The sequence below is a fragment of the Salmo trutta genome, chromosome 34 (assembly GCF_901001165.1).
Source record: "Salmo trutta chromosome 34, fSalTru1.1, whole genome shotgun sequence".
In the NCBI taxonomy this organism is placed as follows: Eukaryota; Metazoa; Chordata; class Actinopteri; order Salmoniformes; family Salmonidae; genus Salmo; species Salmo trutta.
The window spans coordinates 3,117,556-3,136,492 of record NC_042990.1 but is presented as its reverse complement, the minus strand read 5'-3'; the positions used below and the strand labels follow the sequence as shown (position 1 = coordinate 3,136,492).

General features: G+C 42.6%; 1 protein-coding gene across 1 annotated transcript; it reads left to right on the top strand.

The window, feature by feature from the left end:
• Positions 1 to 1,629: 1,629 nt before the first annotated feature.
• On the top strand, positions 1,630 to 10,739 carry LOC115173320 (N(G),N(G)-dimethylarginine dimethylaminohydrolase 2). Its single transcript, XM_029731309.1, has 6 exons — positions 1,630 to 1,885; positions 3,233 to 3,862; positions 4,099 to 4,287; positions 5,104 to 5,223; positions 9,422 to 9,565; positions 9,884 to 10,739. The coding sequence occupies exons 2-6, from the start codon at positions 3,554 to 3,556 to the stop codon at positions 9,998 to 10,000; spliced, it is 879 nt and encodes a 292-aa protein (XP_029587169.1). The 5' UTR covers positions 1,630 to 1,885; positions 3,233 to 3,553; the 3' UTR covers positions 10,001 to 10,739.
• The last annotated feature ends 8,198 nt before the right edge of the window (positions 10,740 to 18,937 follow it).

The following is an 18,937-nucleotide window of genomic DNA, read 5'->3' as shown; positions in this document are numbered from 1 at the left end:
CACGCTCAGCAGGGCTACTGCATCAGGCACTCACACACGCTCCATGCATGAACGACACGCAGTGTGCAGCTTACAAACAGAGCAAGTGGATGTTGAACACATCAACCAGGCTGACTACCTCAATGTCACGGACCAGCGCCTTATACAAATCAGACAGCACACAGACAGGGACGAGCAACTCCAGGCATTGAGGTCTGTGATTCTGATGGGCTGGCCCGACTGCAAGGAAGAAACTGCTTTAGCCGTCAGAGATTATTGGCCAGTCAAAGAGGAGCTCAGTGTTCAAAACGGAGTAATATTCAAGGGTCAGAGAGTCGTTATTCCCCGGTCTCTGCGCCCTGAGATGTTGGCGCGCGTGCACTCAAGTCACATAGGAGGTGAGGCCTGTTACAGACAAGCACGTGACACACTGTATTGGCCAGGAATGCAGAGTGAAATCAAAGACTATGTCAGTAAATGCACAATCTGCAATGAATATGCCACTGAGCAACAGAGAGAGACGATGATGTCCCACGAGCTACCGATGCGCCCCTGGCAGATAGTAAGTCTAGATCTCTTCCAGCACAGTGGCAAAGACTTTCTGCTGGTAGTCGATCATTACTCAGACTTCTGGGAGATTGACCTCCTCCCCGACCTCTCAGCAGAGATAACATTCAAACACCCACTCCACTGTGGATAAATATTAGATAGGCTAGGGTCACGTTCATTAAGCAAAAAAATGGAAGAAAACAGTGTGAATCAGGTAAGTATCTACATGAACTTGTCCAATAAGAACTGCTTTTTTTTTTAGTTTTCTGTTGGAAAATGCTTTGCTATCGGAAGGGAGGTTACGGGGTTTAACTAGTTGGCTCATGCCAGCGCTGATGCGTAGAATACAGATCCTCCTCCACTGTATTTCAACGGGATGTTTTGTGAGGGCTGGAGTTGGGCTGACAGATGGTGTTCTTCGTTAATCCTGTCTATGTCCTCTGCGTGTATGTCTCTATTGCTCTCTGTCTTTGTGTGTCTCTATCCCTGTCTCTCTCTCTCTCTCGTCATCAAATTAACATGCAAGCAAATTTTTTCCCCTTCTGACTCCCAATCAAATCTGCAGTTGACTGTTTTGACTTCAGTAAAATATGCCAGTGGCTAGACGAACATTGCACTGTCCTGTCTGCAGGTCACACTCCATCTGTCACTAGCGGGTCTGTTTGAGTGTTTACCATAACCAGAGATGATTATCTCAAATTTGAGACATGAGTCATGTTTATCAATCTGAGGCCGAACCTCGGAAAGTGTGATAAGCCACTAGCGTTGATAATAAATTAGAAACCCGTTCTTAATTCTCCAAGACAAATATACATGTTGACAGACTATGTTGTGTAACTCCATCATATCTTTCTCTTGGACCCACTGCACGGTTAAATATATGACCAATATTGCAGAAAAGACAGGATGATTTTTCGCAGATAAAGACTAGACTCCAACAAGACACAAAGTCGAATAGTCAAACGTATTGCGTCTATAAAAAAGCTCTGAAAGCGTGCGAAGTAATTATGTGACTATATACAATTTAAGATTGCGAATTGATACAACTGTTGACGTTTTATATGTAGAATGGGCGGATACAAATTTGGCGAGGGAGCGGGGGTGTGGCACACTTGGGAAACAATGAATCAGGGAGAAAATATGAATCCGGTGCAATAATCTCTCCGGAAACCACTTAAAATCAATCTGTGTTCTGCGTAGAACGAGTTTACGTTACAGCAACATTTCAACTGGTTTGGGCAGAATTTTATGAGGAGCTTAGCTGTCAAACTTACTTTCTTAAAGTGAAAGAAGTCAGAATCATTTGCGAGTTGAACTCTGGTTGATGAATTCTACTCGATCTGCACTTTCATACAAGGTAAGAAGCAAATCTATCGTGATAATATACTACTTTTCTCCTTGAGCGGAGGGAATTAAGAGGGGTGGGGGAGGGGATGAAGGGGTGAACAGGGGGCCTGGGTAAAACGGGTTAAAGGGAAATATAGAAGAGAAGATAACGGGATAGGTTTGGAAATTGAAAGAAAAAGCTGGGAAAATAGGCATACGATAATAGACATGACCAGGGGGAAATAACTGAATTTGATTAACCTCTGTAAAAGCAATAATGAAGTAGGCATACATCTTAACATTGCACAGGGCGTGATGAGCTCTTGCAGCCAAAAATGTCAGATGTTTTTCGTGTAACTTGTTTGGCTACTCTGCAGATGGCTGGCACGGGATGATTAAAAAAAGCCATAACAAAGTGAAATACATTTGAGAAATAGTCCTAAATCTAGTTGTATTCATTTGATTGAGGTTTAGGTAGGTTATATTCCTAAAAATCATTATAGAGAGATCACTTTTAGTTTGTTATTATCTGACAATTACTCAAATTCTGCCGTGAATGGCTATTTTCTATGATTTATCCAGAATACACTAAATGTAGGTAGCATCTGAACATATAGAGGCACATAGGTGCAATCCTGCAACACTTGTTGCGTCAAAATGTTAGAGAGGTCAACCTGAAATTGCTCGACATTCTGGTTTAGTAAACTCGTGTGCCTAGCAGGGAGAGAGGGCAGTCATTTAAGCAACTATAATATTGACGCTGGGATTCACAACAGGATGAAAATAAAGCAGTGAGTGTCTCTAAACTGTAGCCAACGAGCTGATTGATTTGCCATTGCAAGACCATTGTAGGATGTTGGGCTCAAATAATCTGCCCTTGAACAATGTAGCTCTTGTCAGCATTCTCCAGTTCACTTTGTTATCTGTATTAATTCTGGGTCAACTTGACATAAAAATAGCGTCTCTATGAAATGAGTTAGAGAAGTTAGTTACAACTGATTGAATAATTTATTATTTAGTTGGTCTAAATCATGTAAGCAAGTATTCGATAGCAAATGGTGGACACTGAACACTTGAGATTATGCTGAGTTTTTTTTCATGCCAACTGTCCAATGCCAGCAGCACCACAAAACAGACCATTGTCTCTGAGGAAAATATTTGATGTTCCAGACAGAATGGGTAGCCTACTATATGTCCTACAGTTGAAGAGGGTTAGATTCTGCAGTAGAGCAGACACAAGTGATCACAGGAACTTTCATCTAATGAGTCACTGAGCATGTACAAACATGCTTTAGCCTTCTCATCAAAAGCCCTAAAGAATTTGTCTCCCTCCTTTCTTCAGACTGAAACTAATATTTACCTCCCTGGAACTTTTCAGTTGGTATTGGAGTGGCTACTCACTGAAGTGGAAGAACAGGGATGAAGACTTTCTCCTGTGTTTTCCTGCCTGGATGACAGACTCCCCATAGAGTTGCTGTTTCGCTCCATCACATCCCTTTAGTGTCCAGCTGGTCTTGCCATCACACCTTGCAGCTTCTCAAACAGTTGGGAACACACTGACAACAATTGTCACCCACTCATCTAGTGGCAAACACACTTTCACTGTTCTGCCTTGTAGTGGCAGAACACCAATACTAGCCCAAAGCCAGGGTACTCCCACGTCTTCACACACACACCCTCTCTTTCTCAAACACACATCATGGTGAGCGTGTTGCCGTACGGCTGCTTCACCCACGCCGTGGTGCGGGGCATCCCAGAGACCTTTGGGAAGGTCGATAATGAGGAAACCGACAAGGTCGAAAGTGGGGAAACCACGACGGACCTGGCCAAGGCACAGCGACAGTTTGGGATGCTGACGGGTGCGCTGAGACAGAAGGTGGGGCTGCAGCTCATCGAGATCCCTGCAGACCCGGAGCTACCAGAGAGCTGGAGGATAGAGGATGTAGCTGTGATACAGGGAGACACGGCACTCATCACCAGGCCTTTCAAACTGCAGAGACGCAGAGAGGTAAACACTGACCACAACTGAGAGAAAGTCTTCTCTGTATCGCTGACTTTTTTTAACCTAAATGAACGAGATTTGTGTGTGTTGTGAATCATTCCATTAAACGTGTTGTAGTTCTGTCTCAATTATTGATTTATATTGTTATTTATGTTTTAATTATAGATTAATGTTACAGTAGAGTCAGTTTGACCTCTCCTCTCTTTCTCTCCCTCCCTGTCCCTTTCTCCTCTCTTCCTCAGGCTGAAGCGGTGAGGAGGGTGATGTCGGAGCTGAACATGACAGTGGTGGAGATGGGGGCAGAGGAGGGGGGCTCCGCAGGGGCCACGCTGGAGGGCAGTGACGTGCTCTTCACCGGCAGGGAGTTCTTTGTGGGCATCTCCTCCCACACCAACCACAGAGGAGCTGAGATTCTGGCCGACACTTTCAGAGTGAGTACAGCTTGATTCCTCTCTCAAACCACACGCGAGGACAAGATCCAAAGACCCTCCAACCTTCTCCTCCGATGTGTTCTGAGGAGGCAAGCAAAGAGGACATAAAGAATCAAGGAAAGACGAATTGGGACAGAGTCCATGTGTTGCAGCAGAGATGAGCAGGTGGCCGTTGTTCTATTATATTATGAGATTCATGGCTCAAAGACAAATGATGGAAGAGCAAGCTATGTCCCATTGGTCAGGGATGGTGGTGCTCATACCAGGAAGCCCCTTGAGATTTGACATGGTCCACAGTAGTGCCATTAGTGTTGATGGCATCCTCTTGCTAAGTGCATTTGTGGCAGTTGTGTGTGTCTGTATCTGTCCACATGTGAATTCACTTGTGTGAGGGTAGAAAGAGACGGATGGGAAAGTATGAATGTACAAAGAAAATGCATACTTAATTCTCTAGACAAAATGACATTCACAGTCAGGTCTGTTTATTTTAATGGACTTATAATGGTAGTTAATACCATAGCCTGTTGGATTTAGATATTCAATATCACTCAGGGTGTGGCATGCAAACTACACCATTGTGTTTGGGCGTTGTTTGTCTGCCGTCTGTCTGCTTTCCTGGTGTTGCTTTACATGCAATATTTACACAGTATTTATCTAATCTATCTGATGAATGACTTGATGTCCAAGTACATGACCATATTAAAAAGTAATTCAAAGATAAATCATTTTCTTTGGGTCCCAATAAGAATAATATTTTAGAATCTACAACATTTTCTAGGCCACTTAATGTTCTTAGCATCTCTGTCCTCGTTTTAGGACTTTACTGTGTCCAAGGTGCCAGTGTGTGGCGGAACTCGTCTAAAGGACATATGCTCTATGGGTGGTCCTGATACTATCATCATCAGCAACAGTGATGGGGCCAAGAAGACCCTCCGGGTGAGTGAATGTGTGTCCGAGAGAAAGATGGTGAACTAATATACTGTAGCTCTCTATCCATGTACTGTTGAAGTCGGAAGATTACATACACTTAGGTTGGAGTCATTAAAACTCATTTTTCAACCATTCCACAAATTTCTTGTTAACAAACTGTAGTTTTTGCAAGTCGGTTAGGACATCTACTTTGTGCATGACACAAGTAATTTTTCCAACAATTGTTTAGACAGATTATTTCACTTATAATTCACTATCACAATTCCAGTGGGTCAGCTGTTTACATACACTAACAGGCTGACTACACCACTCGCGTTGCATAAATTTAGAAATCTATTTTATTCAATTATTGCAGCCACACAGCTTGCGCGCCAACGAGTGTCTGCGTTGCCAATGGCTAAAATGGAAATCAGTTCTATTTGTGACGCAGATTGCGCTACAAGTCCTGCCTCTCCCACCTCCTCATTGGTTTATAGAAGCAGGTACCCACGTGCCATCTCCTCATTGGTTATACCCACATGGGTGACTGAAAGACGAAATGGGTTAGTGGTGGTAATGCACCTAATTTAGAAAGTTGCCAATCGCAATATAACGTCAAGAGAAGGAAAAAGCCCAGAAGGAGGAGAGATGACTAGAAACGATTCAGTTGACTGTTTTATGTGTGGATTAATTGTCGGACTAGAGGACCTTGTGCATTTCAGGTAAAATAACAACTCAATGTTTATGTCCCAGGACAAATTAGCTAGCAAGTGCAAGCTAGCTAGCTAAATTGCCATTTATCTTTAATGCTTTTTGACCTGTCCCCAAATTAATGTCATTGTTTCAGTTTGTTAACTTGTGTCGTGATCGCCTTTGGTGTGGGGGGACAAAATACATTTATGCACGATGGCGCACACGCGCAGCCATTTTGGGTTCCGTGTAAGTTGACTGTGACTTTAAACAGCTTGGAAAATTCCAGAAAATGACGTCATGGCTTTAGAAGCTTCTGATAGGCTAATTGACATAATTTGAGTCAATTGGAGGTGTACCTGTGGATGTATTTCAAGGCCTACCTTCAAACTCAGTGCCTCTTTGCGTGACATCATGGGAAAATCAAAAGAAATCAGCCAAGACCTCAGGAAAAAAATTGTAGACCTCCACAAGTCTGGTTCATCCTTGGGAGCAGTTTCCAAACGCCTGAAGGTACCACGTTCATCTGTACAAACAATAGTACGCAAGTATAAACACCATGGGACCACGTAGCCGTCATACCACTCAGGAAGGGGACACATTCTGTCTCCTAGAGATGAATGTACTTTGGTGCGAAAAGTGCAAATCAATCCCAGAACAACAGCAAAGGACCTTGTGAAGATGCTGGAGAAAACAGGTACAAAAGTATCTATATCCACAGGAAAACGAGTCCTATATTGACATAACCTGAATGGCCGCTCAGCAAGGAAGAAGCCACTCCTCCAAAACCGCCATAAAAAAGCCAGACTACGGTTTGCAACTGCACATGGGGACAAAGATTGTACTTTTTGGAGAAATGTCCTCTGGTCTGATGAAACTAAAATAGAACTGTTTGGCCATAATGACCATCATTATGGTTGGCGGAAAAAGGGGGATGCTTGTAAGCCGAAGAACACCATCCCAACCGTGAAGCACAGGGGTGGCAGCATCATGTTGTGGGGGTGCTTTGCAGCAGGAGGGAATGGTGCACTTCACAAAATATACTGCACAAAATATACTGCTCAAAAAAATAAAGGGAACACTTAAACAACACATCCTAGATCTGAATGAAAGAAATAATCTTATTAAATACTTTTTTCTTTACATAGTTGAATGTGCTGACAAAATCACACAAAAATAATCAATGGAAATCCAATTTATCAACCCATGATGGTCTGGATTTGGAATCGCACTCAAAATTAAAGTGGAAAACCACACTACAGGCTGATCCAACTTTGATGTAATGTCCTTAAAACAAGTCAAAATGAGGCTCAGTAGTGTGTGTGTGGCCTCCACGTGCCTGTATGACCTCCCTACAACGCCTGGGCATGCTCCTGATGAGGTGGCGGTTGGTCTCCTGAGGGATCTCCTCCTAGACCTGGACTAAAGCATCCGCCAACTCCTGGACAGTCTGTGGTGCAACGTGGCGTTGGTGGATGGAGCGAGACATGATGTGCTCAATTGGATTCAGGTCTGGGCCAGTCCATAGCATCAATGCCTTCCTCTTGCAGGAACTGCTGACACACTCCAGCCACATGAGGTCTAGCATTGTCTTGCATTAGGAGGAACCCAGGGCCAACCGCACCAGCATATGGTCTCTCAAGGGGTCTGAGGATCTCATCTCGGTACCTAATGGCAGTCAGGCTACCTCTGGCGAGCACATGGAGGGCTGTGCGGCCCCCCAAAGAAATGCCACTCCACACCATGACTGACCCACCGCCAAATCGGTCATGCTGGAGGATGTTGCAGGCAGCAGAACGTTCTCCACGGCGTCTCCAGACTCTGTCACGTCTGTCACGTGCTTAGTGTGAACCTGCTTTCATCTGTGACGAGCACAGGGCGCCAGTGGCGAATTTGCCAATCTTGGTTTTCTCTGGCAAATGCCAAACGTCCTGCACGGTGTTGGGCTGTAAGCACAACCCCCACCTGTGGACGTCGGGCCCTCATACCACCCTCATGGAGTCTGTTTCTGACCGTTAGAGTAGACACATGCACATTTGTGGCCTGCTGGAGGTCATTTTGCAGGGCTCTGGCAGTGCTTCTCCTGCTCCTCCTTGCACAAAGGCGGAGGTAGCGGTCCTGCTGCTGGGTTGTTGCCCTCCTACGGCCTCCTCCACGTCTCCTGATGTACTGGCCTGTCTCCTGGTAGCGCCTCCATGCTCTGGACACTACGCTGACAGACACAGCAAACCTTCTTGCCACAGCTCGCATTGATGTGCCATCCTGGATGAGCTGCACTACCTGAGCCACTTGTGTGGATTGTAGACTCCGTCATGCTACCACGAGTGAAAGCACCGCCAGCATTCAAAAGTGACCAAAACATCAGCCAGGAAGCATAGGAATTGAGAAGTGGTCTGTGGTCCCCACCTGCAGAACCACTCCTTTATTGGGGGTGTCTTGCTAATTGCCTATAATTTCCACCTGTTGTCTACTCCATTACCACAACAGCATGTGAAATTTATTGTCAATCAGTGTTGCTTTTTAAGTGGACAGTTTGATTTCACAGAAGTGTGATTGACTTGGAGTTACGTTGTGTAAGTGTTCCCTTTTTATTTTTTTGAGCAGTGTAGATGGCATCATGAGGTAGGAAAATATGTGGATATATTGTAGCAACATCTCAAGACATCAGTCAGGAAGTTAAAGCTTGGTTGCAAATGGGTCTTCCAAATAGACAATGACCCCAAGCATACTTCCAAAGTTGTGGAAAAATGGCTTAAGGACAACAAAATCAAGGTATTGGTGTGGCCATCACAAAGCCCTGACCTCAATCATATAGAAAATTTGTGGGCAGAGCTGAAAAAGCTTGTGCGAGCAAGGAGGCCTACAAACCTGACTCCGTTACACCAGCTCTGCCAGGAGGAATGGGCCAAAATTCACCTAACTTATTGTGGGAAGCTTGTGGAAGGCTACCCAAAACGTTTGACCTAAGTTAAACAATTTAAAGGGAATGCTACTAAATACTGAGTATGTAAACTTCTGACCCACTGCGAATGTGATGAAGGAAATTAAATCTAAAATAAATAATTCTCTATTATTCTGACATTTCACATTCTTAAAATAAAGTGGTGATCCTAACTGACCTAAAACAGGGAATTTTTACAAGGATTAAATGTCAGGAATTGTGAAACTGAGTTTAAATGTAGTTGGCTAAGGTGTATGTAAACTTGACTTCAATTGCACATTCTGCTTGCCACAAACTGCCATTCAGACATTCAGTGATCGACTGAAAATTCTCCAGCCCAGTATTTATGTCACTGCTCAGATGAATAATATAAATGATAATGCAAGCTTTGTTGGGCTGTTTTTTAAAGTGTCATTGTGTTGTTTAGAGCCCTATTAGCCCACAATACCCAAGTGTATGTGATCCATTTGGTCCCCATCCGGAGATGATTAGCTCTTGCCCAGTTCAGCTTCCTTGTGTGGGCTACTCAAATGTGAACAGATCCTGGCCGCTGCTGTCATGCTAATTTTCTTAGCACTGCCTCTGTTTGTGTAGATGATGGAGCAGCTGACTGATCACCACTACGAAATGCTCACGGTCCCGGAGGGCGCAGCAGCTAACTGTGTCTATGTCAGGGGCCCCTCCAAAGTCGACTACCTGCTTCACCCGCCCACTGAGGAGTGTCCTGACAGTGTCCCTGTGAGTGAACAGCTGTCTTTAGGCTACTTTACCAAGCTATACTTTTTTTATATCCACCGTATTGGGTCTTTGGCATATAAAAGAGAAACAATTTTATTTTCAATACAAAGTCCCCCTACACTCAATCCCAAATGGCATTAATTTTCCACCCTGCTGCAATACACCATGAAATAATCACATGAAGTGCATGGTAGAACAAGGAAAGAAAGATGAACAGCAGGCTAAACACAAAAGCTTGTTAACCAGCTGTCGGACATCGGCTAAAGCTTCTCCCCATAAATGTGAATGTAATAAAACGGTATTCTCTCCACCCCACAGGCCTTCCAGAAGCTGACAGACTACACCCTCCTCCCTACTGCATGCAGCGAGGCCTCCAAGCTCGGAGGCCATCTGTCTTCATTCTGCCTACTTATCAATAGGAAGCCATACTTCTGAAATCCCTGCCCTCCCATAGTAAACACATAGACCTTCATTGGCTATAGGAAAATACAAAATGTGAACATAAAGAAAATGGCCAACTGTTGGGCCAAGGGCTAAAGGGGAAAAGTCTAAACTGTATCCTTGGGACATCCCAACTCTGACGTCACCCCATTGAAGTTAACATTTTAAAACTGTTACGTTAAGGTTAGAGGTATGGTTAGGTAATTTGTATGGTTTAGGGTGGGTAGGTAGGGATGTCTCAAGGATCCCGGATAGCACTCACTGGGGCTAAAGAGGGTTCAATGTGCATATTCTGCACAACTGCTCCCCCTTCTGTGGAAAGAGTGCAGTGTGGCTTGAGGAACTTTAATAGGCTCTAGATTTGAAATGTAGGCGTACTGTATACGGGCCGGCGCTACAGAGGTGCTCTCTGGAGACAAACATGGCCACCTCGGTTTTATGTCCCTATATTATATAACAAGACTTGCTGCGATTATCCAAAATGTCTGATCCATCCTCCGAACCACACTCTCTGCGCTCAGAGTAAGTAGGCTGTTACGCTGCGGCCATATAAATATAATCCATAGAAGGGACTTGCCACCGCTAACCCTGGCAATTTGACTGGTAAACACATGGGTACACTCGCAGTGGCTGCCAGTCCTGACTTAAATGGGCATGTCCGTTGTATAGATTCTATGGATTCTGTCTATGGTTGTATAGGCCTTTTGCAAATTTCGAAATACAATCGTGGGAATTTTTTGGGGGGAAAGTATGCCCAGTGGCGACCTGTCATTCAGGGCAGGTGGGGCAGAGCACTTTTTTGTTGTTGCCTGTTTTGCATGTTATCAGTTTGCAAACAATGTAAAAAAAAAAAAAAAAAGTATTGAGTTAATAAAGCTGCATATGAACATGGCCTCTTTTTTGCTTTCTTGAGTAAAGCAGTTCCGAAATGCAGGTGTTTCAGCCTCGCTCAGTGCTTTCTGTGGTGGAGGGACAGCCCTTGGAAAATAGAGTGTAGGGGTTGGTAATCTTCTCTAGTTGTGCCGTGATTGGTTCAGTGTTCTGTCACTCATGGGGACACTACGTCACTGTAAAATCTACAGGGAGAGCTAGAAAGTTCAAGCCCTCTTGGGTGCTGCTATAGATTTACATTAGAAGTGCCCATTAGAAGCCTCAAGGTCATTGGCCACAGATAAAATTACGTCAAATCACGTTATATCTACCGTAGCTTTGATTGGACTGATCATGTCAACATCATACTTTCAAATGCTTGTCTAACTTGCTAGCCAAGATGTCATCATCATGAAACACGTCAACAATCTACTGGCAAATCCTTGAAAAGGATGAAGAGAAATTATAGATAAAACGTATAGGTGCTCATTGGACTTAAACATTACACAAGTTGGAAATCGAAAATTCAACATTGAGTGGTTTGGAAGGAATCAGTAGCTAAACGCAAGGCGTTGTAAAGCAGTCACTTTTACTTCCCCTGCCTGCTATTTGGTTGAGAGGGTGTGTGCAGGGGCGAAAATCTGATATCAACTTTGGAGGGGACAATTACATGACATTTTCTCAAGAGCAATTCCTGAGGGGGACACAAAGTAGTGCTGTAACACAGCCTACATTGTAATATGGTAAATGTATATTGAGGAACCAAATAAATAAGGTGTTTGCTGTACTCCTAACTACCGGTACCCAGAACTACACAACTAATCACAACAGCAATACCATTGCCTTTAACAAATCTTAGTTCAGTCACCAGTTTAAGTTGAGAGTGGGGGTATCCATGGCGTTTTCAATGACATCATTGTGAAACATTTCCATTAGAATTTCATTTCTTTCTTATGAGCATTTTATCAACTAGTCTTTGAGATATTAGGCTACTAGGGTTCTTACTATGCATTTTGGTGTATTGAAAAATACTCTGATGTCCGTGTTTTATTTTTCTACCTGGCTGGCTGGCTGGCTACACACACACACAGTGTTTAGGTTATTTACAGTAGGAGATGGGCTTCTATCATTCTATTTGGGCTTCGATCTAAAAGGTAGCTAGCAAATGTGAAACGGATTGCAGTGACAAGAGTTGACAGCTGTATGAGTTCACCATTTACACAACATATGCTGCAACCTTTTGTAATTTTAATAGTTTGTTTCATATTGGCTGGCTTCCAACAATAGCTGAATTTGCAAAGCTAGCAAGCACCAATTCCGTTTCAGTGGCGTTTGCTATAATCTTTGCTACCCGGGTTAAATAAAGGTGAAATAAAATAAATAAAAGTTCCCTTGCGACAATTTAGCTTTTGCAACGAGACCATTAAATATATTTAAGACAATAGTAGAAGAGAGTGTAGTTCTGTTCAGTTTGGACTTCAGTTTATCGCTAACCTTATCACAGGGACTTTGAAGCACTAACTTACATCATCTGCATGCTGATCTTGGAATAAATTGACGATAGCAAAGATTCCATCTTTGACGACGCCACAAATGGAATAGGTACTAGCTAGCTTAATAGTTAATATTTGCGCGCTAGCTCTGCATATTCAGCTAGTGTGTGTGCGATTGACTGGATGAACCTCACGTCAGTTACGTGCATTGAGTGCCTTTCAGACAGTAGACACGACCCCTCTGTTACCTTGCCAACTAAGGAACTGGCAGTGGATCAAACCATTGTGAGGCAAAGGGTGGGGGGGTCGCAATCTTTTGAAACTTAACACGCTATTAAGTGTCTATAATCAGCACAATTGCTTTCATTGCGTATTATTAATATTATTTAAATTACATAGTTATGTTTCAGTGATATATTGGGGGGGACAAATCATATTTTTCCCAGGATGGGGGGGTCGTGGTCCCCCGTCCCCCCCGGGATTTCCGCCCCTGGGTGTGTGTGGTCTGGGTTTAAGGGTCTCTTTACCAAGCTTAAAAGGAGACATTCACGCGCAACACCATGGGCCAGAAAAGGTTGAATACATTGGCTATGCTGTCAATCCAGCATGACTTCTGCTGCATTCAAAACAACTGGGAAATCTCAGACTTTGGTGAGTTCAAGACAACTGTGAACTCGGGGGGGGGACGAGCTTCCAAGTCAGGAACTCCGGCGTCTTTCTAGAGCTCCGACCTGAAGATCACCGGCGTCATGATTCGACCTTGTATTTTTTCTGAGTTCCCAGTTGTCTTGAAAGCGCCATGAAGCCAGAGAATATCAGACTTTAAAAAAGGTTAAAGACAAAATTTGCCCTAAGGGACCGCCGCGCTACCTTCCTGTTCAAGTGAGCACAGCACTACGGTGAGTCCAAAAATGCCTTGTATGCTGCTGCATAAATTATGTAATATGCCAGGGAGATAAGAAAGTAATTCTACAATTTGGATCCCTCCACAGCCTCAGAGGATTTAGATACTTTTTCTAACCAAATTATTACGTATTGGTCACAAAAAAATACAAACTTTTACATTGCCTTGTAGTTTACCAATAACATGGTCTGACGGTGATGTGGACATACTGGGTATTCATATCCCGAAAGAAAGAAATCTCACTCCAATACATTTGAATAGAAAGTTAGCAAAAATAAGATCTTGCTACCATGGAAAGGAAAATACCTGTCTATTTGTGGAAAAATCACCATGATTAACTCTTCAGTCATATCACAGTTTACCTATTTGCTTATGGTCTTGCCTACACCTGGTGACCTGTTTTTTATTTTTTTATTATATGAGCAAAAAAGATTCCATTTTATTTGGAATGGCAAGCCAGACAAAATTAAAAGGGCCTATTTATATAATGAATATGAATTCGGAGGGCAAAAATGATTAAATATTAAAACATTAGACCTCTCAATAAAGGTGTCAGTCATACAAAAGTTATACTTACAGTGCCTTCGGAAAGCATTCAGACCCCTTGACTTTTTCCACATTTTGTTACTTTACAGCCTTATTCTAAAATGTATTATATGTTTTTCCCCTCATCAATCTACACACAATACCCCATAATGACATAGCAAAAACAGGTTTTAGACATTTTTGCTAATTTAGTCAAAATAAAAACCTAAAATATCACATTTACATAAGTATTCAGACCCTTTACTCAGTACTTTGTTGAAGGACCTTTGGCAGCAATTACAACCTGGATTCCTCTTGGGTATGATGCTACAAGCTTGGCACACATGTATTTGGGAGTTTCTCCCATTCCTCTCTGCAGATCCTTTCAAGCTCTGTCAGGTTGGATGGGGAGCGTTGCTGCAGAGCTATTTTCAGGTCTCTCCAGAGATGTTCGATCGGGTTCTAGTCTGGGCCACTCAAGGACATTCAAAGACTTGTCCCGAAGCCGCTCCTGCGTTGTCTTGGCTGTGTGCTTAGGGTCGTTGTCCTGTTGAAAGGTGAAACTTCGCCCCAGTCTGAGGTCCTGAGCGCTCTGGATAAGGTTTTCATCAAGGATCTCTATCTAATTTGCTCTGTTCATCTTTGCCTCGATCCTGACTATTCTCCCAGTCCCTGCCACTGAAAAACATCCCCACAGCATGATGCTGCCAACACCATGCTTCACCGTAGGGATGGTGCCAGGATTCCTCCAGACTTGGCATTCAGGTTAAAGCTTTCAATCTTTCAATCAGACCAGAGAATCTTGTTTCTCATGTTCTGAGAGTCTTTAGGTACCTTTTGGCAAACTCGAAGTGGGCTGTCATGTGCCTTTTACTGAAGAGTGGCTTCTGTCTGGCCACTCTACCATAAAGGCCTGATTGGTGCAGTGCTGCAGAGATGGTTGTCCTTTTGGAAGGTTCTCCCATCTCCACAGAGGAACTCTAGAGCTCTGTCAGAGTGACCATCAGGATCTTGGTCACCTCCCTGACCAAGGCCCTTCTCCCCCGGTTGCTCAGTTTGGCTGGGCAGAAAGCTCAAGGAAGAGTCTTGGTGGTTCCAAACTTCTTCCATTTAAGAAAGATGGAGGCCATTGTGTTCTTGGGGACCTTCAATGCTACAGAAATGTTTTGGTACCTTCCCCAGATCTGTGCCTCGACACAGTCCTGTCTCGGAGCTCTACGGTCAATTCCTTCAACTTCATGGCTTGAAGTATGGTCTGAATACTTATGTAAATAAGGTATTTCTGTTTTTTAAATTGAATAAATCTGCCAAAAAAAATAGAAAAACCTCTTTTTACTTTGTCATTATGGGGTATTGTGTGTAGATTGAGGGGGAAAACATATTTAATCAATATATAATAAAACAAGAATTTGATACATTTTAGAATAAGGCTGTAACTTAACAAAATGTGGAAAAGGTCAAGGGGTCTGAGTACTTTCCAAAGGCACTGCATGTATAGGTATGTATATTTACAGTTGAAGTCGGAAGTTTACATACACTTAGGTTTGAGTCATTAAAACTTGTTTCTGAACCACTCCACAAATTTCTTGTTAACAAACTATAGTTTTTGCATGTCGGTTAGGACATCTACTTTGTGCATGACACAAGTAATTTTTCCAACAATTTACAGACAGATTATTTCACTTATAACTCACTGTATCACAATTCCAGTGGGTCAAAAGTTTACATACACTAAGTTGACTGTGCCTTTAAACAGCTTGGAAAATTCCAGAAAATGATGTCATGGCTTTAGAAGCTTCTGATAGGCTAATTGACATAATTTGAGTCAATTGGAGGTGTACCTGTGGATATATTTCAAGGCCTACCTTCAAACTCAGTGCCTCTTTGCTTGACATCATTGGAAAATGAAAAGAAATCAGTCAAGACTTCATAAAAAAATGTGTCGACCTCCACAAGTCTGGTTCATCATTGGGAGCAATTTCCAAATGGCTGAAGGTACCACGTTCATCTGTACAAACAATAGTACGCAAGTATAAACACCATGGGACCACACAGCTGTCATACTGCTCAGGAAGGAGACGCGTTGTGTCTTCTAGAGATGAACGTACTTTGTTGTGAAAAGTGCTGGAGGAAACGGGTACAAAAGTATCTATATCCACAGTAAAACGAGTCCTATATCGACATAACCTGAAAGGCCGCTCAGCAAGGAAGAAGCCACTGCTCCAAAACCGCCATAAAAAAGCCAGACTACGGTTTGCAACTGCACATGGGGACAAAGATCGTACTTTTTGGAGAAATGTCCTCTGGTCTGATGAAACTAAAATAGAACTGTTTGGCCATAATGACCATCGTTATGTTTGGAGGAAAAAGGGGGAGGCTTGCAAGCCGAAGAACACCATCCCAACCGTGAAGCATGGGGGTGGCAGCATCATGTTGTGGGGGTGCTTTGCTACAGGAGGGACTGGTGCACTTCACAAAATAGATGGCATCATGAGGAAGTAAAATTGAGGATATATTGTAGCAACATCTCAAGACATCAGTTAGGAAGTTAAAGCTTGGTCGCAATGGGTCTTCCAAATGGACAATGACCCCAAGCACACTTCCAAAGTTGTGGCAAACTGGCTTAAGGACAACAAAGTCAAGGTATTGGAGTGGCCATCACAAAGCCCTGACCTCAATCCTATAGAAAATTTGTGGGCAGAAGTGAAAAAGCTTGTGCGATCGAGGAGGCCTACAAACTTGACTCAGTTACACCAGCTCTGTCAGGAGGAATGGGCCAAAATTCACCCAACTTATTGTGGGAAGCTTGTGGAAGGCTACCCGAAATGTTTGACCCAAGTTAAACAATTTAAAGGCAATGCTAACAAATACTAATTGAGTGTATGTAAACTTCTGACCCACTGGGAATGTGATGAAAGAAATAATAGCTGAAATAAATAATTCTCTCTACTATTATTCTGGCATTTCACAATCTTAAAATAAAGTGTTTATCCTAACTGACCTAAGATATGGAATTTTTACTAGGATTAAATGTCAGGAATTGTGAAAAACTAAGTTTAAATGTTTTTGGCTGAGGTGTATGTAAACTTTCATCTCTAGGAGACAGAACGCGTCTCCTTCCTGAGTGGTATGACAGTTGCGTGGTCCCATGGTATTTATATTTTTGTACAGATGAACGTGGTACCTTCAGGCTTTTGGAAATTGCTCCCAATTCACATGGAATTGTTGTGCAATTTAAATGTTTAAATATGAAACTATTTGTGAAGAGATGAAATGGAATTTTAGCTTCCAAATGAGAGAATTGGGTTTTCATAAATTTAGAGCTCTGCTCACTCAGTGGCCCGCCCCATGTGAAGAGACATTGGTTTTTAACTATGAAACACGCCCTTCTCTCCCCTTCTATATATCGCCCTTTACGAAAATATAACTTTCTGTTCCGAGTAGGCGAGGCCTGCAGCCTCACGTTAAAAGGACTCAGATAATAAGCTGTTCCAGTCTAACATGCAACGACATTACTAGAAAGTATCTAGTTTACCACCAGAGACACCCTTCAAAGGACTAGGAAGATCTCTGTTGGGCAACACGGCCAGCATCTACGACCAACCTACCGAAGCGCAGCTCAGAGTAAATATTTATTGCATTCTCCTTTTTCAAATGGGTGGTAATTTAGAATGCATAAGATACTATATTTACGATAGCAGAGCTTCTCCCTTTGTTCCTCAGTCTTCCCGTTCTTTCACTTAAACCCAAACCCCTTTCCTTTGTGTAACCAGCCGTCATGTCGGCTCCGTCCACCAGGGACGTTTTCTCTATGACATAATTTGCATTCTGTGTATATGTAATTCTGTGATTAGTTAGGTATTTAGTAAATAAATAATTAAACCAAATTTTGTAGTGCGGATTCAACTTGTTAGCCAGGGTTCGTGAAGAATTTACAGCTTTCAGATGAGACTGAAATAAGGTGACGATTAATATTAACTGCTATTGATGTAAAATATGACTAGGTCTTTAAGAGTTTATTCGGAAGATAACAGCTCTCCAAACATTATTTTGTGGTGCCCCGACTTTCTAGTTAATTACATTTACATGATTAGCTTAATCAGGTAATATTAATTACAGAGAAAGGATTTTATAGAATAGCATGTCAAATCACTTAATCCGGCATAGCCAAAGACACAACACCACCCATTCTAAAACTAACTGCAGCTCTTTGTTAAGTGTTGCAGTCATTTAAGTCGCTGTAATAGCTGGCGTGTGTAGTGTTGAGTCATCCGCATACATAGACACACTTACTCAAAGCCAGTGGCATGCCGTTAGTAAAGATTGAAAAACGTAAGGGGCCTGAACAGCTGCCTGGGGGAATTCCTGATTCTACCTGGATTATGTTGGAGAGGCTTCCATTAAATAACACCCTCTGTGTTCTGTTAGACATTAACGAACGCCCTCTGTTAGACAGGTAACTCTTTATCCACAATATAGCAGGGGTGTAAAAGCCATAACACATATGTTTTTCCAGCAGCAGACAATGATTGATAATGTCAAAAGCCACACTGAAGTCTAACAAAACAATATTTTTATCATCAATTTCTCTCAGCCAATCATCAGTCATTTGTGTAAGTGCTGTGCTTGTTGAATGTCCTTACCCATAAGCATGCTGAAAGTGCGTTGTCAATTGGTTTCCTGTAAAATAGCATTGTATCTGGTCCAAAAAAAAATTGCAAAAGTTTACTAAGGGTTGGTAACAGGCTGATTGGTCAGTTATTTGAGCCAGTAAAGGGGGCTTTACTATTCTTGGGTAGCGGAATGAATTTTGCTTCCCTCCAGGCCTGAAGGCACACACTTTCTAGTATTTTTTAAATTGAAGATGTGGCAATTAGGAGTGTCGATATCGTCTGCTATTATCCTCAGTCATTTTCTATCCAGGATGTCAAACCCCGGTGAATTGTCATTGTTGATAGACAACAATACTTTTTTCACCTCTTCCACACTTAATTTACAGAATTCAAAAACACAATGCTTGTCTTTCATAATTTGGTCAGATATACTTGGATGTGCAGTGTCAGCGTTTGTTGCTGGCATGTCATGCCTAAATTTGCTAATCTTGCCAATGAAAAATCGATAAGTGGTTGGCAATATCAG

Bases quoted from the DNA above. Each gene is read 5' to 3' on its own strand.
- LOC115173320 (XM_029731309.1), top strand. From the start codon at position 3,554: ATGGTGAGCGTGTTGCCGTACGGCTGCTTCACCCACGCCGTGGTGCGG. The intron at 4,288-5,103 runs GTGAGTACAGCT...TCCTCGTTTTAG, and splicing joins TTCTGGCCGACACTTTCAGA to GACTTTACTGTGTCCAAGGT. The intron at 5,224-9,421 runs GTGAGTGAATGT...CTGTTTGTGTAG, and splicing joins GGGCCAAGAAGACCCTCCGG to ATGATGGAGCAGCTGACTGA.